The sequence below is a fragment of the Meriones unguiculatus genome, chromosome 2 (assembly GCF_030254825.1).
Source record: "Meriones unguiculatus strain TT.TT164.6M chromosome 2, Bangor_MerUng_6.1, whole genome shotgun sequence".
NCBI classification, from domain to species: Eukaryota; Metazoa; Chordata; class Mammalia; order Rodentia; family Muridae; genus Meriones; species Meriones unguiculatus.
The window spans coordinates 21,174,211-21,198,186 of record NC_083350.1 but is presented as its reverse complement, the minus strand read 5'-3'; the positions used below and the strand labels follow the sequence as shown (position 1 = coordinate 21,198,186).

At 44.2% G+C, this 23,976-nt stretch overlaps 1 protein-coding gene across 10 annotated transcripts in view; it reads left to right on the top strand.

The window, feature by feature from the left end:
* The window catches only part of Ldlrad4 (low density lipoprotein receptor class A domain containing 4), a 334,264-nt gene that overhangs the window by 289,689 nt on the left and 20,599 nt on the right, over nucleotides 1–23,976 (top strand). For 8 of the 10 annotated variants that reach the window (XM_060377110.1, XM_060377112.1, XM_060377114.1 and 5 more), the window contains one exon: nucleotides 15,790–15,944. In XM_060377110.1, the coding sequence (XP_060233093.1) occupies nucleotides 15,790–15,944 (155 nt within the window). Of the gene's footprint in view, nucleotides 1–7,846; nucleotides 8,016–15,789; nucleotides 15,945–23,976 lie in introns of those variants that run through there. The other 2 variants (XM_060377117.1, XM_021658844.2) reach the window with 1 other exon arrangement.

Genomic DNA, 23,976 nt, shown 5'->3' with positions numbered 1-23,976 from the left:
ACTTGGGTACATTGTGATTTTAGGTGTTGGAATAGGTTCTAATGAGCCCTACCTTAGAGTCAGAAAGGAAGTGTTGCAGATATAATAAGTTATAAATAATGCCAATAAAAAGGGAAGCTTTTATTTCAGAAAATTGACTTTTAATCAATGTTTTAATTTATTTTTATTTATTTTTTGTACACTATCAAGAGCATCTTCCGTGAGGTGTGAAGACATCTGTTGTGGTTTAAATACAAACTGTTCCCATTCGGCTCTGTGTTTGAGTGCTTGGTTCCTGGCTGGTGGTGTAGCTTGGGTTTGTTATGGAGCCACTAGGAGACAGAACTTTACTAGAGGCCAGGCCTTGAGACTTTGCGGCCTGACCCCACTTCCTGTTTTCTCTCTCTGTTTTTTTCTCTCTGTTTCCTGTATGTGGATGAAATGTGAGCATACTGCTTCCTGACAGCCAAGCCAGCCTCATGCTCCTGCCATGCCTTCCCTGCCACGATGGACTATATCTTTTCAGGAACCAAGAGCCAAATTCCTTTTTCTTTTTCTTTTTCTTTTTTTCTTTTTCTTTTTTTTTTTTTTTGGGTGGGGTGGGGTGGGAGGGTCAGGGTCTTCTTTCACAGCAACAGAAAAGAAACTAATATAACCAATTTTCTAAATGATAGAGTTAATGACCCCTGTCCTTCTCAAGAGCCCTTGTCCCAGAGAAATAGTTCACTTTTTGATCTTTTAAAAGGATATTTCTAGATCAAAACCCTTTTAGAAACAAGGTTTGGCTCAGGGGTCATACTAGGACCCTATATTTAAAATTATCTGATCAAATAGTTATTTACAGATGGTAGGGCCAGAATCATTGCCACTTACAAGCTATATGACTTCAGTCAAGCTACTCCACCTTTCTGTGCCTTACTTGACTCACATTTAAGATTATAATATCTAGTATTCACTTGATAGTAGTTATAAGAATTAAATGGCCTAGTTGCAGGAGCCACTAGTTTTGAGATGTCAGTTGGCCCCTTATGAGTACTGTGTTGGTGTTAGCCGTAACGGATAATTATCTTGGTTATGTGCCCCTTCTTTGTGCTTCTACATGGAGTTTCTGTTGCATACAGCGACTCAGTGCCTGTGGTTACCTGCACAAGATCACGTCAGACAGAATTCTGGCATGAATCAAGTAGGGGGCCCTTAAGACCTCACTGTTGGTGGAGGATGTATGGGCACTTGATGGTTGCTAAGGGGAGGCTAGGTCACTCTCATTTGGGGGGGGTGGCTCTGGTAGGTAGCCCATGCCCCAATGAATGGGCAGCACCAATCAGACTCGAGAGAGTTAGTAATAACAGCAGCAACAAAGAGATATGAAGTTATGAGTGTGATGGCACACTGGGGGAGTTAGAAGGAGATAATGGCGGCTGGATATTATCAAAATACAAGGTATAAATGTGTGAAATTTTCAAATAATATATACAGTTGATATATATGTGTATACACACACACACACACACACACACACACACACACACACACACACATATGTCTGGAGAGATAGCTCAGCAATTGCCACTCTTCCAGAGGACCACAGCTCATTCCAGTCCAGTTCAAGCACGCTTGGTCTTGAAACTCCACAGCCATTTGTAATTCCATTCCAGTGAGATCTGATACCCTTTTGGGTCCCCATGGGCACAAGCACACATGTACATACATACAATAAGAATCTGTGTTTTAAAGGAAAAATAAAGAAATCCCACCTCAACATGAGGCTCTTCGTTTGCTGTTTTCATCGCTCCTACAACACTATCAACTCCTGCTGGTTCTTTGGAAGCATTAGTGGAAAGGAACAGCACCAGCTGGTGGGAGAATGAGCATCACCCACCCTGCGGTACTGCTGTTACCCATAGGCCGGGAAGACAGCCTTGCTATTGTATGCCCGTGTGCACACAAACATTTGCACATTGACTGCCATTCTTTAAATTCACTGTGGAATAGTCCTCATAAAAAACGAGAGAGCGGGATTCTGTTCTTATTTCCTCACTGTGCTGTATGCAAATTTTTGCCCACCTCAGGGAATAGACCTAAGCTTTCATATTAGCCTTCAATTAAAGTCATTTGCTTTTAAAAAATATTTATTTGTTTAAATTGTGTGTGTGAGTGAGTATGTGTGTGTCCCTGTCCAAGTGTGACCTATGGAGGTCAGAGGGCAACTCTCCTTAGGAGTCAGTTCTTCCTTGCTACCTTGTTGGATTTAGGGAGTGAACTTGGGTTGTCAGGCCTGCATGTAAGCACCTGAATCATCTCATTGGCCCCAGCCTAAGACCTTGTCAAAATCAGGCTGAGATTGTGGATGTCTGCTGAGCTTCAAGGGACGCTACAAAGCTACAGGATCAGGCTCTGACTAGTGAATGCATTTCCATTTCCCGAGCACTGTATGCAGGAAATATTCTCAGTCCTATTTTACAGGGGAGAAAATGGACCCAGCTCAAGCTAAGGAGGTCGTGTGGCTCTGGAAACACTGGCATGGAAGTGACACCTGAATTTAGCCACTCTAAACTTTTTACTGTCTATGCGTTTTCTACTATTTAGAAAAGTAATTGCAGTTTTTCAAGGTCTTTATCTCACTTTGTAGGGAATGGCTTGGGCATTATATAAATCTGGGTCACCATAAATATGGAACAATTTTTCCCTTAGGAGAAAAATAATGCCATGGTTGCATAGATGATATGTAAGGTAAAGTCTAAAATCTGGAATATATGGAGTTCACATCATAGTAAGGGTATCTTAAAGGTATTTAATCTTGACTACTTAATAGTCTTTAAAACCATCTTGTTGGCCTGCTGGCCTCAGAGTCCCACACTTTTTCATTCATTAACATTTATACCCATATAGAGCTAGTTGGACACACATGCAGCCTAGGTTTCTATATAAAGACCTCTCTGTGTTGCTTTTTTTTTTTTTGAGCACTAAAGATACGTTAGTAAATTTTTCCATGCTACAGGCTGCTACCCGCAAATATCAAACTATTACTATGTTTTGAGCCTTTAGACATGGTATTTATGTTCCTTTAAAGTCTCCATTCTTGGCCTTTGAGCAATACCAACTCTTAAAATATACTGTTTTCGTTTGTAAAGGTCGAATTCCAAGGCATAACTTTTATGTGGAAAACTCATTACAGCAGAGTCAAAGACCCCAAAGAATAGGAATGTATAATGGAAGAGCCATTGATTTTTAATGGGGTTGCAGGCATTTGAAACACAAAATGGTCCTAAGACCCTCGTGGAAATTGGCTTGTGAGTTAATATATCCCTTAATGTCCAAAATGGGCAAGCAGGATTAAAAAAAAATCAAAGCAAGTGCTTATCAAGCTGCAGATATTCTTAGGTTAGCTTCAGGAAGTTTTACATTTCTTGATGAACAGTATTTAGTTTACTGCTCACCAAGCAAAATGATGAATGGGAAGTCCCAAATCCATAGTCCACCTCTTACTTTTCGGTACCATCAATTTATTCTTGGACTAAATATTCACATTCTCTGTGTGTTGGATCCCTCATCAACAAATTGGGAACAAGAAAATATGCTATGCGAAGCCTGGAAGTTTCTAGATTTTTATAAAATGCTGGCTTCCTGTTGCATAGATGCTGAAAGGGCATTTTTACCTCTTCAAATGGTCTTTAATTGTGAAAATTTCTGTTTGGAGTAGAGGAGAGAACAGTTATGGCAAAGAAGCCCATGATAAAAAAAATCAGAGGCTGGGCCAGTTTACATGCTAAATGTGATTGTATAAACAAATATTCTTGCATAGCAGAATACACTTTTCCTCCCCTGAGTCAGCTCTGAACTATTAGGTTGTAGCATTTAGTTTTCGAATTCCCTGCCTCTACTGGCCCTCAGGGAACCCCCAGGCTTTAGGCTCCCTTAGTTTGTTTTACACAGATCATGGCCAACAGCCAGTCCTCTGTGTAAGGTCAGTTCTTTAAGACACAATTACCTACCAATGGAACCCGAGACAAGTTCAGTGCCTCAGAAAGGCATTTCCATCTGTAGGGTTAAAGTGTTTCCTCCTGAGGACTGCAAACACTTCACAGACGTTCATCAGATGGATTGCTTCACTGAAGACTTCTCTGGAAGAAGCTCTGGTAATGTCATTAGTGCTGCTTTGTCATGTCTACGTTGTTCCCACAAGCCCTCAGAAAAATGTCTATGTGAGGTAACCCCATCTGGCATCATCTTCCAGGCCTCTGTATACATAGGGAAAGCTCAAAGATCTTTGAGACCCATCTCAAGTTTATCAGAAAACTAATGTTTGTAAGGCCTTCCAGAACACTTGTTTATAGATAAGATTTCAGAGCACAGCAGACGAGCATGTGGTTCCAATTGTTCATTGCAATATCACACTTGTGTCCTTTTGTCCAGCACACTAGTCTTTCCTGTGCCTTTCAACTTTGTGTGCTGCCATTTTCTGAATTAAGGAGTATGAAACATTGGCACTTCTCAGTAAAACAGCACCCATGAAGTCTCACCAACATGACTGTTTCAGCATGAGCTGAACAAGGGCAGTGCCAACAGACATGCTACAGTGGGTAGGGGAAAATTCATGAGGCCTCAACCCTATTCAAAGAGCTTCAGGCAGCCAAGGAATGCTGGGAGTAGGAGGAATAGTCTTCCCCAAGGAAGGGCACACCAGTTGGTTATCCACTACCAAATGGTCAGCCTAAAGTCATATATACAAGTAACATCATATGGATTGAGCAAGTTGTATTTATGGATTTGGGAATATATAGGTATGTAAGTATACATATATGTCTGTGTCTATGTATATAACTATAAATATATATACACATGTATGTATATAACAATACATAATATATACATATAGGTATGTAACAAAAATTAATGAAAAAGGAGGCTATCAATCTGAAAGAAAGCAAGGAGCGGTAAATGGTAGGTTTTAGAAGGAGGGAAGGGAAAGGAGAAATGATGTAATTATTATAATCTCAACAAAACAAAATAAGTAATTAAAAACATTAAAAAGCAAATATTTTTTAAAGGCCATTATTTATTTCCATATTATAGCCAGAATGAGACGTAGGGGTTTAGCTCATGACAAACATTGTGGTTTGCATGATATGCCTTCTGAGCTCTCTTTCAGGAGCGACTTCCTTAGGTGTGTTTAAGGCAGTAAGAACAATGGTCCAGGAACTTACCTGTGGAACCAGCACAGATTGCCCCTCGGTGAATGTTGGGGCGAGGCCCTGGGCAACATTAAGCATGTGCTATACACAGTGTAGACACAGCCTGTTTCTGTAGATACTGTGCTTGGCAACCTACAGCGACTATCCCACAGGAATACAAGGCAGCCGTTCGGGAACGTGTGTGTGTCTGTGTGTGCGCATCATGCTTAAACTTTCATCTATATGGTCAAAAATTTTTAACCTTATTTTAAGCAGAATATATATATGTGTATATATATGTATATGTATGTATATGTATGTATATATGTATATGTATGCATATGTATATATGTATATGTACATATATGTATATGTATATATGTATATATATATATATTTATCTTCATTCAAATTGGTTCCCATGACCAAAGTGCCCAGTGATAAGAGTTAACTGAACACCACAAATGTATCCATTAAAAGGACAACTATGTTGATTATTTTTTCAGTTTGTTTTGGTTTTGTTTGAGACGGGGTCTCACTCTGTAGTGCTGGCTGGCCTGCAGCTTGCTATGTAGACCAGGCTGGTCTGAGACTCACGGAGACCCGCCTGCCGTGTACCCCAGCGCCCAGCAGATTTCTGGAAATGTGAAGGGTTTATAACTGAACATGCAAACTCCAAAGTCAGTTATTCATGACTACTTAAAATTGCAAATCTGTCCAGTAGCAAAGAACAAAAGGGAGTTTCGGGTCTTATGAAACTGGCCAAATCTCTAATATTACAAGCGACTTAGAAGGCAATCATATTCTCTCCTGTGTTGAGTGGTGTCGCCCTGAGCCATCATCCCACCTTTGACTGGAAACTGCTGTCCCCAGTCTGCAAGGATCCCTAAGCTCTAGGAGCATAGAGATAGCTGAAAACCAGGGAAGCTGACTTGAAGTGGAAGGACTTTCTAATTCTTCTTGCAGCTGGCAATTTTAGAGCCTCCCATGAGCTGGGACTCTCTGAATCTACTTGAACCACCTCCCAAACCCCAACAATATCCATTCAGCAGTATAACCCTGAGAAAAGTCAAAACAAATATCACTAAGGGATGGAGCTATGTTTTTTATTTAGAAATGACTGAAATGACTGAAGAACAGTCATGTTGCCTTGACCAAAGGATCAAATGTAAACTTTCATGCTGAACCTTCTGCTTTGAGCTATGTGAAACATCCCAAAAATCTTCTCCATGGCTGTCTTGTTCCTTTCCTGCTTCCAATAGTTAGACCAGGAGGGAATCATGTCCTCAGTGCCTGGACCCTGCTGTCATGCCCCAGGTGACATTCCTGGGCCCTCAGCGGGGACTGACTGTCCTTATTTCTAACTCTGGTAGTAACCAACAGTTTAGTTTTGCTTTGACAACTTGTCCTACAGTCAACACTGTTGTCGTGGCCCACATGTCATTCCTATTTACCCTAAATAAGGAAAAACAAAAGCTATTCTGGGCAGAGCACAGTGCCTGTGGCTGGGGTTATTTGCAGTGTGACCATGGCGCTTTGCCCTTTTCACAGTGGATGCCAGGTGATTTTTTTTTTTTCTTTCTTTCTTTCTTTCTTTCTGAAAACTGTATCAGACATGCAAGCCTTCTATGAAGCTTCTCTACACAGCCCCGGGACATCAGGATGCATAAGAGAGGTTTTATGGACACTTGAAAAACACTGTCCAGATCTCAAGAGAAAGGGGCTGCCTGTACAGAAGGAACCCCGGGGGAAGAGTCCTCCTGAGCTAGGTCTCTACTTTCCTGTTTGAATGGCTCCTTTGTATCACCTGGGGCTATTTTTCTGTAATTTCAGAACGGTCTGAACTAAACCTGCAGAGTAAGGCTGAGAGTTCTGCTTTTAAAGGATTCTCTCTATGCTGTGTCTGTGCTGCTATGCCATGAGAACGAGATAAGAGAGCACGAATATGAGCACTTCCTGCTGTGGTAAGGCATTGCCAGCTGTCAGTGCTGGGAGAGCCTGTGTGAGCCGTTGGGGACTTTGTGGGGAGGTGAATCAAGAAAGATAGCCTGGAGTCTGGCTCCCAGAAGGAGGGATGTGGTGGGTAGTGGCAGCTGGATACACAGGGCTGGCATTCCTGCTTGCCATGTTGTCTCAGTAAGCAGACGTTCTGACTCTGAAAGCATCCAGAAGAGAGGAAAGGAAAAAAAAATACTATGTTGGGATTGTTTTGGAGCCGTACTTTCTGCTGAGTCCGTTTTGCTATTTGCCTGTTACAAAAAGTTCATTGAACATAATAGAAAAAGATGAACTGTCTAGCTGCATTCTGCTTGCCTGTGTGTGTGTGACATGTTGGGGCGTGACATGTCTGGATGTGACCTGTCTGGGTGTGAGGCCAAACCCAGAGAAATGCGGACTAATCATTGATACAGGTTGTCGTCAACAACACCGAGGGCTCTTGGGATTGGAGACTGGGGCTTGCCGTCTGTGACACTGCCAGCTTCCTGCCACAGACCTTCGGATTTCTGCTGATGGCAGTTGATAATTGGTAGTCACAGTCTGTGGTCAGAGCCACAGCGTTTGAGTCTAGCACCTGGGCTGGGCCCCTGCTGATAGAGTAGAGAGAGACATAAGAACCCCCCCCACACACACACTGTCTCTCTCTCTCTCTCTCTCTCTCTCTCTCTCTCTCTCTCCCACGCCGACTATAACTACAGCTTAGAGCTGCCTGGAGAGGAGATTGGCTGAAGTTGAAGGATGGTTTGAACTGGGTGGGCTGTGCCACGGTTGGATTCCCCCTTGGAAAGGACTTGATTATGTCCATCGACCAGCTGAACAACAGCACACTGAAGGAGGTTCAATTTAAAGACCTGTTCTTTCAAAAAGGTACATTTGCAGAGGGCAACTGTGGGGTGAGGCATTGTCTTTGGGGCTTGTTGTGTTTGTTTGTTTGTTTGTTTGTTTGGTTGGTTGGTTGGTTTTTTTATTTTTCTTGGGGTTTGGGCTTTGCAGAGCTGAGCTGAGCAGAGCAGTTAAGTCTTTTTCAGGAAGCTTTGCCCCCAACCTGGCAATGGTGGTGTATCCCATGAAATTTAGAGGTGGAGATCAGAAGTTCAGTGTTTTCCTCAGTTATGTGGTGAGTTGAGTGAGTTGGAGGCCAGCCTTGGATACAGGAGATCCAGTGTCAAGGGAAAAAAAGTTCATTCTGCCTCAGAGAAGTTTGTCAGCTCTACCAGGTGGAAATCTTAAGGGAGCTTTTTCTGTTTCCTTTGGCTTGCGATTAGCTTGTTCTGCTCAGAGATTTTTATATATGTATATTATTATATATGTTACATACATAATGTGTAAATATTTAATTTTAGTCTCTTTCATATGGCCTAAAAACCTCCCCTTTATCTGATTTTTTTTTTTTTTACCCTGAGTTGCTGAAAACAACATTTGGAAGAAAGAGAAGTGTATTTCTTCTACTACGATTGGATCCTTGACTAGTTTTTTGGGTTATCAAGGTAATAGGTAATGGGAGACAGAAATTGGCTTGAAGGGTAATGGAGAGCTGGAGAAAGTGAGAGGTGAACAAACTGGCAGCTAGCAGCACTCAGCAGCCACATTTACAGTTAAATGTGCAGCTGTATGTCTCTGACATCTTCTTAGTTAATAATGTGGAGGTGAGGGAGGGTGGATTTCAAATGACTCCTACAGGGGGGATCATGAGTTTAGGTCCCATTTATAGCAAGGCAGGGGATGGATTTTTTAAAAGGTTTGTAATTACTCTTACTCCTCTGCTGGTGTTTTTTTTGTTTGTTTGTTTGTTTTTGTTTTTTGTTTTATTTTTTAAAGAAAATTCTGTCAGTCATCTTTGATTGGAACATGTTCTCTATCTCTATCTAGCTGTCTGGCTGTCTGGCTGTCTATCTCAAGATTAGGATACTCTAGATTGTGAAGAATGTAGGAAAAGTGGTTATGTGGGACAGGTGCTTTGGCCTTACTTTGATGCTACCTTGGCTGGATAGACTTGCAAAGTCTGTATTCTGGGGATTCTTTACCCTAATCCTTGCCTTCTGCTACCAGGTCACCCATGTCATGAGAGGTGCCTGGTTAGGAATGAAGGCACGGAGATATACCTTTGTATTCTTCCCTCCATCTATGGATCCTAGGATAGCGCTTCCAGTCTTATTATTATGCAAACTGCCTTAGAGAAATACAGGGACACATAAGCAGATAATTTAGAGCAAAGATGAGCCTTCTTTTCTGGTGAAGAGCTGTGCTTTCTTTCAGTAGGAATGCTGGGTACTCAGTACAAAATCCGAAAACCTCTGGCAAAACATTAGCATTATTAAAGTTATTATTATTATTATTATTATTATTATTATTATTATTATTATTGTGAGTGTGTGCCAGAATATGCTTTCATGCTAGACAGTGCACAAACAAATTAGGAAACTGAAGTCCCTTCCTTTGGACCTGATCACCTTGTATATAACACACCAACTTCACATCAGTAAACTGTGGAAGAACAAGATCTGCCCCAGGGCTTTGCCTATGAAAGTCAGAAGACAAACATTAAAAGGGAATGTCAGCATGGAATGAGCTCCATACACATAGGGAGCAATGTAAGGGTCAGGAACCTCTTGTCAGAAAAAAATTTATAAGGGAAGATACAGCCAGAACTTGCAAAAACCTAACTATCTTTGTAGTTCCATTTGTTTTTCCTTTTCCCTTTTGTTTTTCTGCTCATTAACAAACAAATTGGAGTACCTGACCACAAAGAGAAACACAATTTAATGATTTTAATATAATCATTAGCTATAGTAGTTATTGTTTTGCCTTCTGACCCAAGTCATTTTTGTAACAGAGGCTGAATATCGCCCCTCAACTATGGTGTCTAATGAGTGTGAATTTTCATTCAACCATTAAAATCTCCAAGAGTATTTTTATACTAATAGTTCACAAGCTTGAGGCAATTATGGGCTAAGTACATTCCAGTTCCTGCCCCCCTCTATCTTCCTGCTGCCACTGCTGCTTAATTCTAGGATTTGGGAAAGAATTTACCATACTAAAGGAACATACATAATTTAAAAGTGTCACAGAACCATAAATAAAAGTCATCCTCCCCCATGGATATAATCTTATCACTACACCTGTTTCTGGAGCAGGACAAAGACAGGAAGGAAATGCAGACACAAGTTCATTGTGCCAAATGAACTTGTGAAACCAAACAAGACCAATCCAATGGCAGAAGGTTGGCCTCTGTGCCGTGCTTGAGCAGTGGTATGGAATTGGAAGGCTTTGCTGGGAAGGGGCACTTCTAGAGGGTGGCTTTCTGTGGCAGGCTGATCATGCATTTCCAGTCTTTGTGTCCCCAGATTGTAGCATGAAGGGGAGTGACGTAGAGGGGGTGCTGTTGGTAAGAGTGGGAGGTGAATCACTCAGAGATCTGTGAGGAGTGGCTGGGCCTGGCCATGACATAAGTGTTTTTCATGGCAGCTTTTCCACATGCTGCCAAAGTGTTTGTTTTGCTGGTGAAAGGAAGGGCTCCTGGGGCCCACACTATGTTCTTCCATTACAGGGTTTCTATAAGGGAACACATCACACATCTGGCACTTAAAACTAGTTAAACGTCTAAAAACCTTGACTTCTGCAGATGAGGATGTATTCATGGAAGAAAGGCTGAATGGAAGATGGTGCTAGCCATCCCACAAATAGATGTGAGTGTTATCTTAGGAACCCAAGGGTGGTACAAACACATCTCCCCAGAGTTCATTAAAAATAGTCCAGACATTCACGCCTCCAGTATGATTCAGTTCAGGGCCTCACTGGACCAAGGACCAGCCCAGCCTACTGCACACAGTCCCCACTATACAGCTTAGAATTTCTTGGCGATGTTTCTATAAAGATAGAGATGCCATCATCACTGTTGTCATTGTTACTGTTTTTACAATAACAAAGTAAGGCACTGTAATCCCTTCCTGTAAGCTTTCACTTTATTATAAAATTTCTAGTGTTTGGATGGCAGTGACTCATCCCTTGCACCTTGAATCGCAGTCCTATAAAAGAAACAGGAGCTTACAAATTTGGTTTAGCCTCAAAATCCTCACTTGCAAGGCTGTTTTTTGCCTTACTTCTATGGATATCTGTTACTATTGAAATCAAGGAAACCTGACTAGCAGTCTGTGTTCAGAATCCATAGTGGGTTATGTGAAAATTTGGAATCCTCAAGAGCATCCTCCTCCCTTTTAAAATGCTGCTATTCCTGTGGGCTTTAAAAAAGTATTCCCAGCTCAATATTTCTTTCAAAATTCATTCTCTTTCTAATGTTCCTTTCCTAACCTACACCTCAAAAGCAAACCCCCAAACATCCTCTGGCCATGTGTTCCTTGGGCTCCCTTTTACCATAACACTGTTTTTATCCCCCACCACAAGAAGATAAGCTGTGCAGATCTGGGGCAGAGACTCCTGCTTAGAATGAATGGGATGATGGACATGGGTGCAGGGGAGGTGAAAAGAGGGTTTCAGAGAGGGGCTTTCTACAGAGCAGGACACGAGATCTGCTCAGCTCTGGGGACTACCCTCTGTTTAATGGGTTTTCACTTTGATAATCCCCTAGAGCTGGCTGTTTTTTAGTCTTCATAACCTCCTGGGTTTTAATTTCCTATCTCTTACAACTTAGATGAGAAAGATGATCTGTTCTCATGGACTGTTTTGCCCCAAGTTCAAAGAGTAGCTAGACCTTAAAGTATTTTAATTTGATTTTATCACGTGCATGCATATGTATAATGTAGGTGTCTGTGTCAGCATGTACATGCCACGACACACATATGGAGGTCAGAAGACAGCTTCGGGGAGTCAGCTTTTTCCTCCAGGGATCAAACTTAAATAGTCTGGCTTTTGTTGAGCCATCTTTCCCACCCTAGCCCCGTAGGCTGTGGTGCTGTGCTATGGGTCCTGCACCTAAGAGGTTCTGATGTAAGCAGGGTGGGGCTTCAAGAAGAAGCACAGGGATCCTGACGTGCGCTTGCTGCTAGCCATGGCTTGTCAAGATTCTGGCCTTAGGGACTGGGCACCCTGAATTTCATTCTTGTCTGCTGGAAGAGCTATCTCTCATGCCTGGGCTGCGTGGCTCAACTCAGTCTACCAGTGCCCTGGGGTGCCACTGGGTATTCCTGTTAGGGAGATTGCCTTGGCCAGTGTCCCACCCCCAGGTACCCCAAAGCCCTTGAGTAAACCTGTTACCTCACCCTCCCATACGTGTCTCAGTTTCCTGATACTCTGGTAGCCATGAACCCCTAAAATTGCTGGGAAGCCTTGGTGCCTGAGATGTCCCTGCCAGAGCTTTGAGCTCATGCTTGAAACCTCAGGGCAAGTTGTACAGCTGCAGACAGCTCAGCTAGGGTAGGGCAGCTCCAGTGAGTACATGTTGTAGCTTTACAGGAAAGCTTGGGATGGTGTCTAAGAAACCCAGCCTTCATAAAAAGGAAGAAGGTGGAAATCTTTCTCTTAAAGGGAGTGATGCGACGCATTGTTTATGCAATGGAGAGCTTGCTCACCTTTGCTTGGGTTTTTAAGTAATACATTAGATCTTTCTGTTCGGATTGCTCTGTGTTGTCTTGAAGCCAAAGCATAAAATGCAGCACAAATAAAGATCTAAACACGAAAGAACAAAGAAAAAGTTCTTTGAGGAAAAATAAGTTTGGGGGATATCAGCTTAGCCACAAAGAAAGAAATAAGAGAATCATTGATGCCATTAGAAAAAAAAAATCATCTGTAGAAAAACTCAGAAAAACTATAGAATTTACAGAATGAGAGACAAGGAGAAGATATTTGCAGTACATGAAACAAAAACTTATAGCCATAAAATATAAATATTTCTCATAAATGCATAAGAAGTTCATGAGAAAAGCCACAAATAGACTAACTGAAAATTAGTTATGGGCTGGAGAGTTGGCTCAGAGGTTAAGCACACTGGCTGCTCTCTCAGGGGTCCTGAGTTCAATTCCCAACAACCACATGGTGGCTCACAACCATCTAGATCTGGTGTACATGCAGACAGAACATTGTATACATAATAAATAAATATTTAAAAAGAAAATTAGTTATAAGAAAGGTAAGCATAAATTACCATAACTCCAAGAAAAGACCAGAGATTGCCAGCAATTGGGGAGTTACAATATAAATGTAAACAGTAAATAATAAAGTGCATATATTAATACTTGTTTTAAAGGCCCCGCCATTGTAGTGAAGGCTGGTCTTAACTCCCCGTCTTCCTGCCTTTTCCTCACCAGTGCTGAGCAGGTTTGCACATGGTTTGGTCATCTGGCCTGGCAATATGCACAGCTTTGCCTATCCATTTGGTGTAAGTGACAAGGGGCTGGAGAGATGGCTCATCCATTAGGAACACAAACTGTGTCAGAGGATTGAAGTTCAGTTCATCACCCAAGCTCTTCATCACACAGCTACCCGTAATTCCAGCTCCCGGGTTTCTGACGCTCTCTTCTGACCTCCACCGGCACCCATACTCACAGGCATATAGACACACACACACACACACACACACACACACACACACACAATTTTATAAAATTCAAAGCATATTTTTAGAAGAAAAGGGCAAGTTTCCAGTGCTGGTGAGATATAGGGTATAGGTAACATGCCCTGTTCTACACGATAAGTTAGTGTATCTTTTCATAAGGTGGTCCTTAAAGCACAGGGTAAACATGGTTGGCCTTTGGAAATGACGTTTCACTTTAAAGGACTCTTTCTTGATAGTCTACTGACAAATTTGTTCCAGCACCCACATAGACCCCTAGTGTCTCCCTCATTCTCCTTGTCAACCCCCCCCCCAATAATTTGGTCATAATTAAAAGGGGGAGGAGGGAGTATTTATTTAGTAGGCATGCCCACCAGACTCAACTTCCCACCGGGATGGCATGGAGTGGGTACAGTTGGGGTGGGGGATACGGGGCTTCAGATGAATTAGACTGATTCCTTCTATGGTGTTTAATTTTTCAGTGTTTTAAATTTTTTCTATAAGATCATTTTCAGACGAAATTCATTTATACAGAAAGGCCTATGGAATTACGCAGTTGCATTACGAGAACGCAACTTGATTTCCTTTGGTGCATCTCCACAGCCTTCTACATTCAGGAGAAAGGTAATCTAGAAAGAGCCATCAAGTGAAGGGCTAGCCAAAGGCCCGTTCGGCTAGCTTGTTGCCACCACTTTCTTTTTGCTCCATGTCTGTCAAGCGATACGAACTTTTGACCAAAGGAAACACTGGTAAACGCTGGAGCATGTTTGCCCTGAAAGGCAGTTTGTGAGGATTCTGTCTTCTCTTTGTAAACTACAAATAAAGTTTGTCAAACAGGGCATAATTTAAGACGCAGCCTTATTTCTAAGCCCGCTTCCTTTGGCCTGAGCACAACTAACCTGCCTCCCTCGTGTTCTGCACAGTGGTGTCTGCCCTTGGATTTGTGGCACAGATTTCCTGGGCTCTGCAGACGCTCTCATTGTCCTCTGCAGCTAGTGTAGACCTGTCTTGGCAGTAATTGCTGTCCTCAGGGAAGTCCCTGCTTGGAGCTGTGTGTGTGAGCAGCCTCTCTGGGCCTGTGTATGCTCCTGAGTCACTCTTTGATCCTCCTCTGACTGTGGAAGCCACTTAACTGCCGGCCAGGCCCCACCATGTGCTGGACCATGAGAATGCAATGTAAGCCACAACAGACTTGTGATCACAGTTTCATGGAAAACACCGACTGTACACTCAGCCCAATATTGCATCAGAAATGCTGAATCAGGGAGGGACTCCAGACATGCATATGCCTGGCATATTAATGACTGGAGGAAATTGTTTGTGATGTTCGTGTTGGAAGCCTGGCAGTAACCTTACCACTCAGACACTGAACCCGCAGGATGGGACAATAGGCTGTCTAAGTCACTTACAGAGGCAAATCCTCCCAGCACCGGAGGCTGAAGGGAGGCCTTTTAATATTTTTCTCTTTAATGCACAGCTCCTGTGAATTATTGGGCTCAATTATAGAGATGGGTTCCCTTTCTAGCAAGGTTATATAGGTGAAGCAGTGGGTATAACCTTGGTTCTGAGAGACTTTCTCGGCTCTCCTGGAATGGAGAGATGGTGGGTGTTGTTGGACAGGAAGGGAGTTGAGGAGACAGTCTGAGCTGTCCTGAGGCTGGCCCAATGTGAACAGGTGCCAATTTAGCAGCTGCCTGTGGTGAGCTCACTGGGCTGACCTTGAACTCCACTGTGTCAGCGAGGACAGTTGTAGCCAAAACCCTGGAGGCCCGATAGGGCCAACAGAAAAGATCTTCTTTGAAGACCAGGTCTTAGAACTTCAGTGAGTCAAGTGACAGAGGTCTGCGGGACGGTACTCCTGGAATCTCCCTTTGTCCGAAAAGTTACCATACCAAAGTCCTGCAAGGGGCCTACAGTGTCTTCAGGCAGAGCTCGGGTGTCACTGCTGGCCCAGCCCCATGCCAGCTTTATGGCTGCATTTTCTTCTCCTCCAAAGTGTACTCATAGTCTCTGTCTCCCTCACAGGGACTGGATCTGTGGGAGGGGTCATGCCTGCAGCTGCAGGAAGCGTAAGCGGGAAAAGTATGCCGGCAGTGGGGCCGTGGCTCACAGTCCTCCTTTTCTTCTTCCCTGCAGCGGAGCTGGAGTTCGCACAGGTGCTCATCATTGTCGTGGTGGTCACGGTGATGGTGGTGGTCGTTGTGTGCCTACTGAACCACTACAAAGTCTCCACGCGTTCCTTCATCAATCGCCCCAACCAGAGCCAGAGACAGGAAGACGGGCTGCAGCCGGTAAGTATGAGCCTGGGCCATCTGAACAGCTCCTGGGGCTCCATTCTGGAGTTCCAAACCCAGACCGGTCATGGCGAGAGGGAGAAGGCACCTGTCAGCTCACTGCAGTACAGAGGTGTCCAGGACTTGGGGCCGATGGTTAACGTGGAAGTGTGCGAACGTTGTCTGCATGCAGCTCAGTGAATTCTCAGTCAGAATGGGGAAAGCCCTCCAGTAGCTTAGTCAGTTTCTCCGTCTGTGGAAGTCTCTGCTGCCACTTTGTTGGCCATTAGCCCAGATCAGTTTTGCTGGCTGTGGCCTTCACACTCGTGCCTTCCCTTTTGTGTCTGGCTTCATTCATGAAGCACTGGGTTCTATAGAGATCTTTGCCTGAATCTAGTCCTGGAGTTGTTCTAGGGATAAGTAACGTCTTCACACATCACGAGATGTGCCTGCCATTGTTGGAGGTGAATCAGCTGAGGGCGACAGTGGGGTGGCATGCGATGGGTGCCTTTCTAAGTGGAGTGAGGTGAACCAGAGGGTAGGGTGCTGCAAGCTCTCAAGTGCGGCTCCTCAGATTGGGTCTTTTAAAAGGTTCTATTTCTTGACTACTAACCTCTTTCTTCCCTCAGCAGAACGATGCGATGCATTGGCTAAGCTGAGCCATAGCCAAACTTGGGAGGTCAGGGGCTGCTGGGACTTTATGTCCTCCACCTGTTTGATAATCTGTCTGCAATTCTGCTGACTTTTAGCAAGAGGCAGGGAAATAGTGCAAATAAATGAGTTTAAACTCTTAATGTCAGTGTATAAGATGCATCAAGTAATGTTCATCTTCCATTCTTTTCTGAGTTGCAGGAGAGACATGTTTTATAGAATGTCCTTTGTTAGGACCAGGGATGCCTGGTCACTGCCTAAGGAAGGCTGCCGTGTATGCGCGTGGGGGTGGGAGGGGCATATAACCATTGAAATGGATAGTGTGGAGTGGCAGCTACGCATGGGATCCCTCCTAACAGGGCAGGATTTTTCTTCACTGGAACCAGAGTTGCCCACTGAGACTAATAGCTCTGTGGTTCTTGTAGGCAAAGAGAAGCAGGTAGCTAGAAGGGTATGTGTTTATACCCCTCGCACCTGAAGTACAGGCTGGGGCAGTGGTGGTGGACACGGTTTGGCCTAACAGTCTCTCTTCCTTTTGGCTTCCTCGTCTTCTCTTGCTGCCTTCCTTGGTCTTTCCTGGTCCCAGTTTTCCTGGGCCTACTTGGTTGATTTCTTTATATACTGCAATGGCTTCCCAGGGCTTGTCATCCAGCATCCACACTTTCTGCCTCTGACATTACAGATCATTGTACAAAGACGGCTCAGACCTTGAACAAGAGAACAAAGTTCTTCCAAAGTCCAAGCTTAAAGAAAGGGGACAAGGAAAATCTTGATGCAGAAGCCATCCTAGAGCCACATGGGGTCTTTGCTTTGCCTTAATAGAAGGGCTGTGGGTGCCAGCCAGCCCTGGGAAGATGTGGCGCAGCTCTCACATTGCCATCAGAAAAGGATGTAGTGCTCAGGTAGTGCATGGGTTAGCAGCTTTGCTTCAGTCTGTTTTCTAAGTAGGACCCACCATAGTGTCTAGTTCTGAAATATCCCACCTCCCCATCTTGCACTTTGCGCTCCAGGAGTCCCCCAGTACTGGGGTTCCTGTATGGGTAACAGGTCTTGCCTAGGCTCCTCCCTTCATCTTCTTCTTGAACTTGCCTAGACTGAGGGGCATCATGAGCTTCCAAGTGGATCTGTGTCTCCACAGTTCTGCCCAGCCCCATGCTCTCTGGCTGTCACTGGCCTTAGGTGTTGCATCCTGGCCATATGTACTGTGACCATGTATTGACCAACCACGATACATAGCAGAAAGACAGCTTGAAAGGGGCAAGCAGCAAAGTTCTCATGTGGCTTTACTTGGAAAGGTGCTTCTCCTTTCTCTGGTAGTCTACCCTGGGCTGGGAAGCATGGGCCGGGAAGTGTTAGCGTGCTGATTGGCAGGAGCTTTCCCTTTCTGGAAATTGTGGAAGGTGACTTTGAGAGGTCCTTCCAAGATGTACCCTGAGTAACAGTGAGGTCGGTCAGTAACTGACGGCTTTCCTCTACTGAGGGTAGCCCTGTGAGTAGATGCCATAAGCCGGGTGCTGAGATCTGGGTTCTGCTGCTGAGGTGGAGGCATGCCTTGTGTACCTGTTTATGAGGTAGGCATGAGAGCGGCATGGTCTTTTCCTCCTGTGTAGCGCTTTTCACTTTTTCTCTGAGGGATCCAGAGCTGAGTACCTCCCTTCCCCTGGGCCTACGTAGTTTTCCTCCATTAATTGCAACTGTAGATATTGACCAGATTAGTGATGGGCAGTATTCCATGCTTCATAAAACACAAGGTGTGTTTCAACTGTGACCAGGGCTGCTTCAGTCTTGGACTGGGGCTCCGCTTCCTGAGTAAGACTATTCACATAGCTTATGCTTCTAAAAGGGAGAGAAAGTGGATGAAGAGGAGACAAACCTTTTCTTCTGTCCTGCACACACCTGAGTCTCCATCCTTTCTGCTCCTCTCTAACTCCTTCTGCAGACTGTTGCTCCCTCATGGGAAAAGCAGATCACTCCTTCATACTTCTGACTCTCAGCAAGGGGTCTCTGTGGAGACTCAGATGGTGTTAACAGTCGAAGATGTAGAGCTATAGAGATAGTCTGATCATCCTATGGTACACAGGGACCCCTCAGCAGGAGACGCCCGAGAAACTGAGCCCTTAGTTTCAAGTGCCACCTGCCCAAGCGTGCTGTTGACCAGGAAGGCCACCATCATTATGAGCATAGTTCTCCTGGCTGCTTTGGTGTGCCCACAAAGAGAAGGGCACGCTTCTCCTGTCACAGGAGGCATAGCTGTTCTGAGACTGCTTTATAGACGTTGTGCCATTTCCATCTACCTCTGTTCATCCCACCCTCCACTGGACCTCATCCTAGCCAAGAGAGCAAAGCGACCAGGAAAGAGCCATCACTCTCATCCTTGGCTGAGGTCAAGGCTCCACCTCTACCCTTTCGATCCTACTGGGAATTCTTAAGTCTCGCCAGCCCCTTGTATCTATGAAGTGGACAGGGGAACCCATTGTCTCCTCTACTTCGGTGGTTGGGCCGGTCTGGAAAGCTTCTATTTGCTTTTCCAGGTTCCCTCCCTTGATGATAACCTCTCAAGATGATAGTCTATGCAAAGAGCTGATAGGAGCTTGGCAGTCACATCCTAGGGGAGAGCGTGCTCTGCTCCTGTTCACTTCACTTATCCTGGTTGCCCTGGGATGGGATATTGATTTGTGTAACTTGGAGCAGAGTAACAAGTGAGGATGAATGTGTGTGTCCACTGGCCTCCATCCTGAGGTTTCATATCTGCTATCCAAGCCCTGTTCCTAGACCCTGAAGTGCCTTTGTTTAGCCTCAGGCATATGCTCACCTCCCCTAGCAATGTGGACAAATACCTTAGACTCTCTGCTACTTGGCAGCATGTAGGTACAGAAGGCTCCTGCCAACCTTTCAGTGGGGAACATCTCATTGTTCTGATCCTGAACGTTGCAGAGATACTTAGTGTTTGGGGTCTTTTGCCTACTTATAACAGGTCCACGTGAGATCTCCAGTGTGATTATGATGCTGTGTCCATCTTAAACTGAGAAAGCATGAGCCACTTTTCTTCTCGCTAGTGGGCACTTAGATCAAAAGGAAATACCAGAATGAAATTATTCATCCTAATTTGATTTAATTGTCAGTTTGACAACCTAGAGTCAGCCATCTGAGAGGAGACTCAGGACTGAGGAATTGCGTGGATCCGATGTGTTTGTGGGGTTTGTCTTGATTATAAACTGATGCAGTAGGGCCCGGCCTGTGGAGGTGGCACCATTCCTAGGCAGGTCATCCTGGGTTGTATAAGAACTGAGTTAACTGAGCATGAGAGGGCATGAGCTGGCAATGGCATCTCTCCAGGCTTCAAGCTCCTACTTGTGTTTCTGCCCTGACACTTCCCTCAGTGACGTACTGTGACCTGGAAGTATAAGGCACATATATCTTTCCTCCCCATGTTGCTTTTGGTCAGAGTGGGCTTTTTGTTTTTGGGTTTTTAAATAATTTATTTAGTATGTCTATGTGAGGGTGTCAGATCCCTCGGAACAGGAGTTACAGACAGTTGTGAGTTGCCATGTGGGTTCTGGGAATTGAACCTGGATCTTCTGGAAGAGCAGTCAGTGCTCTTAACCACTGAGCTACCTCTCCAGCCCCTCTTGTGTGTTGTTTTTAACAGCAGCAGAAATCAAACTAGACAGTGTATAGAATGGACCTCAAAAACGTGACTGGCCTTGGTTCCTGGGGACAGCCCTGTGAAAAGACCCCGGCAGTCCAGCTGCAATCAGAGATGAGAATGTTGCCCCTACCTCTATGACTGCCCTTTCTCTCATTGCCAACAAACCTTGTTTGAAGTATGAGGAGGGCTTCGTGTACCTGAGGTTAATCAGCCTCCCCTGAAATATGTGTGCCAGGGCTGCCTGGGAATGAGATAGTATTGACCAGTGAAAGTCACTGAAGAAAAGAAAAGAAAAGAAAAGAAAAGAAAAGAAAAGAAAAGAAAAGAAAAGAAAAGAAAAGAAAAGAAAAGAAAAGAAAAGAAAAGAAAAGAAAAGAAAAGAAAAGAAAAGACTGCCTCAGGCCTAAACTAAAGGACAAGTAGAGCTCAAATGATGACCAACAGCAGGAGGTAGATTTGTGACATAAATCTCTCTTGTTTTTCTTGAGGCCCTCAGCATGTTTATATGCACCTTATTTGTAAGGTTTGGAGCTTTAAGTCCATTTAGATTTCTTTCCATTATCTAAAATTATCAAATAGGAGAACAATTAAAAGGCCTAAGCATTCCAGACCCAACCCTGAGGGATATTTACCAACGTGGTCTAGGCCACTGGTTCTCAACCTTCCTGATGCTGCGACCCCTTAATGCAGTTCCTCATGTTGTGGTGACCTTCCCCACCATAAAATTATTATGTTGCTATGTAATTTTGTTACTGTTATTAATCGTAATGTAAATATCAGATATATCCGACATGTGACCCCCTGAAGGGGTTACAACCCACTAGTTGGGAAACACTGTTCTAGGCTTTTCCTGCTAGAGAGGCCAGAGGGGGAGGGGTGTTAAAATGATTTTAAAAGATCTGTCTTTATCATATGTGCATGGGCATTTGCTTGCTTGTGTGTATGCCTGTATATGTCTGGTGTTGGTGGAGGTCAGAAGAGGGTGGTGCTAGAACTGGAGTTATGAATGGTTGTGAGCCACCATGTAGGTGCTGGGAACTGTCCTCTGCAAGAGCATCAAGTGGCCTGAACTACAGAGCCCAATCTCCTGGTCCCCAGCTCTTATTTGTTTACAGGATCTCATTCTGTAGTCCACCCTGGATTTGAACTTACACCCCTTGCCTCAACCTCCCAAGTGCTGGGACCAAAGGCATGAGTTACCACACCTAACATGGGAGTTATTTTTTTAAAGAAAAGATTGTTTAGCCCTTGGGCCTCAAGCACCAGAAGAGAACAAAAATGAATTAAGAGAACTTCTGGTTTCCAGAAACAAAACTAAAACAAAACCAAATGACATAGCACAGATGCCTCTGTGAAAGCAAAGAACCACTTCTGCTCATTCCAGAGTGAGTGTCTGAGCCAACCAAGTATGGCATGTCCCATGACTGTCCTGACAGGCCATTTAGTCATCTCCTTGGGCCAGGGCCTTCCCCTCTGTTGCTAAAGCCCGTGACTGAGAACAAAGAGCTGGCTGTGGGCGCCTGAGCTGTCTACAGCTCAGCATCACCACCAGAGCAGCCTCTGGCAGCCTTGGGGGTGAAGGTGGTTGGAGCACAGCAGTGCTGGGCGGTGGATAGCAGCCGGGAGATAGCTGAAAGCGCCGGGGCTCAGCAGTCATTGGTAGCAAGATCTTCCAGGACATGCTGAGCATGGCAGGTGCCTCTCTCAGCCTGCTTGTGTCGTTTCTTTTATCCCCCTGGATTTTGGGAAAGGGAACAAGGCCTCTGTGGTTATTACCTTTGCCGTTTTTGGTACAGCTGTAGGAAAAGTTTCAAAGGTTTTTTAACTGTTATAAAATTTAGGTGACCTTTTCTGAGGAGCCTCCACTCCAGGTCTAGTTTCTGGATAGAAGTTAGTCGCTTGCCAACCCGGTGCCACAAGTGAAACATTCCCCTCTGTGCAAAGAAGGAACTCTTTGCTGGTAAAAGTATGGTGCCCACGAAGGCTAAAGAGTCTTCCTGTCCCCTAAGCTTTCTTATTTCTGGCTGGTTTTTATTGGAGTGTGGTGGTGCACTCACTACTCCCCCCCAACCAGCCCGGCTAGGCTGGGGGAGGTACCTGGTGGCATATTTTCTCAATATGCTGCCTCATTCTACAAATGGAAAGGATCCCCGTTCTCTCCTTCCCAGCAGCTCTTCCTGGAAGCTTTGTCTGTTCTCTTAAGGGATGTGCCCCAGATTGAGTAGAGTTAGGAGTCTTAAGAAGTTTGATGATAGATTCCCAAGGAGGAATAAGGGAGGCTGTGTGGCCGCCAGAGTGTGTGTGTGGCCATGTAGAGGTATTGAGTCCTAAGCTGTTACTGCCACCTAGAGTGGGAAGGACAGTATGGTAATAATTTGCATGGTAAAAAGGCATATGGAAAAAAAAAGGCAGGAAAGAGGATTTATCAGAAAGTAAAGATGCTGCTGAATATCTGAAGATCACTTCTACTTCTGCTTTGAAATTCTCCCCATGGGACACATGGAAGAACAGATGCACAATGATTTGAAGCCTTATGTGAGGCTGTAAAATCCATAGGTGATGAAGGAAGTAGCTAACTAGAGGTGATGCTTGACTTTTATAGACTAGACCTGCTTCTGACCCTTCTCTGAGCTTCCCTGTATGAGCCAGCTCTCACTGCCATAGGCAGGGATTGATCCTGTGCTATAGATTCACTGCTATAGTGGATGCTTCCTCTTCCACCATGAGACAAACTACATCTTTCTTCCCTTAAGTTGCTTTAGCCAAGAAAAATAACTAATACATCTCTGGGCTGTTTTCTTGACACAAGGTAGAATCATTTGGGAAGAAGAAACCCCAGTTGAGAAAATGGCCCATTACATCGGCCCATGGGCGAGCCTGTGGCGTGTTTTCTTAACTGATGATTGATTTGGGAGAGCCCCGCTAACTATGAGCGGTGCCACTCCTGGGCTGGTGGTACTGGGCACTGGAGAGCAGGCTTAATGAGACGTGAGGAGCAGTAAGAAGGACTTCTGGATGTCCTTTGCATCAGTTCCTGTCTCTGGGCTCCTCCCTTAAGTTCCTGCTCAACTGTAAGCTGAAATAAACCCTTTTCTCCCCAAGTTGCTTTTTTTTTTTTTTTTTTTTGTAGCAATAGAAACTCTAAGATACCTTCCTAACAAAGGAAGTAAAGATGGCGAACTGGGAAGTGCTACCAGCTATGAAAGAGTGGATACCCCTCCTTCTCAGATCCTTCCAAAGAACTAAAAAAGTGGGGAACATTTCTTGACTCACTCTAAGAGACTGTCCTTCCCAACACTGAAGGACAAAAGAGACACCAAGCAAAGAGAAAGCCATAAACCAGTTTCCTTTATGAATATTGGCATAAAAGTCTTCAATAAAATAACAGAAACTTAATTTCAGCATCATTTCAAAAAGAATTCTACACCATGGCCAAATGAGGTTTATTTCTGGAATGTAAGGTTGACTTAGAATATGAAAATCAGTCAGTGTTATACACCCCATTAACAGAATGAAGAGGTAGAAAGAACATACACTTGATCATCTCAATTGATACAGAGGAAATATTTGATAAGATTCAACATCATTCCATAAAAGGCACTTGACAAAGTTGAATGGGAAAGGAAACTTCAGTACCTTAACTTTTCATTCACCTATGAGAATGAGATAGACAACATCAAAATCAGTAGTAAAATACTAAAACTTTCTTTCAAGATCAGGAACAAGATAAAGATGCCTGCTTTTGCCTTA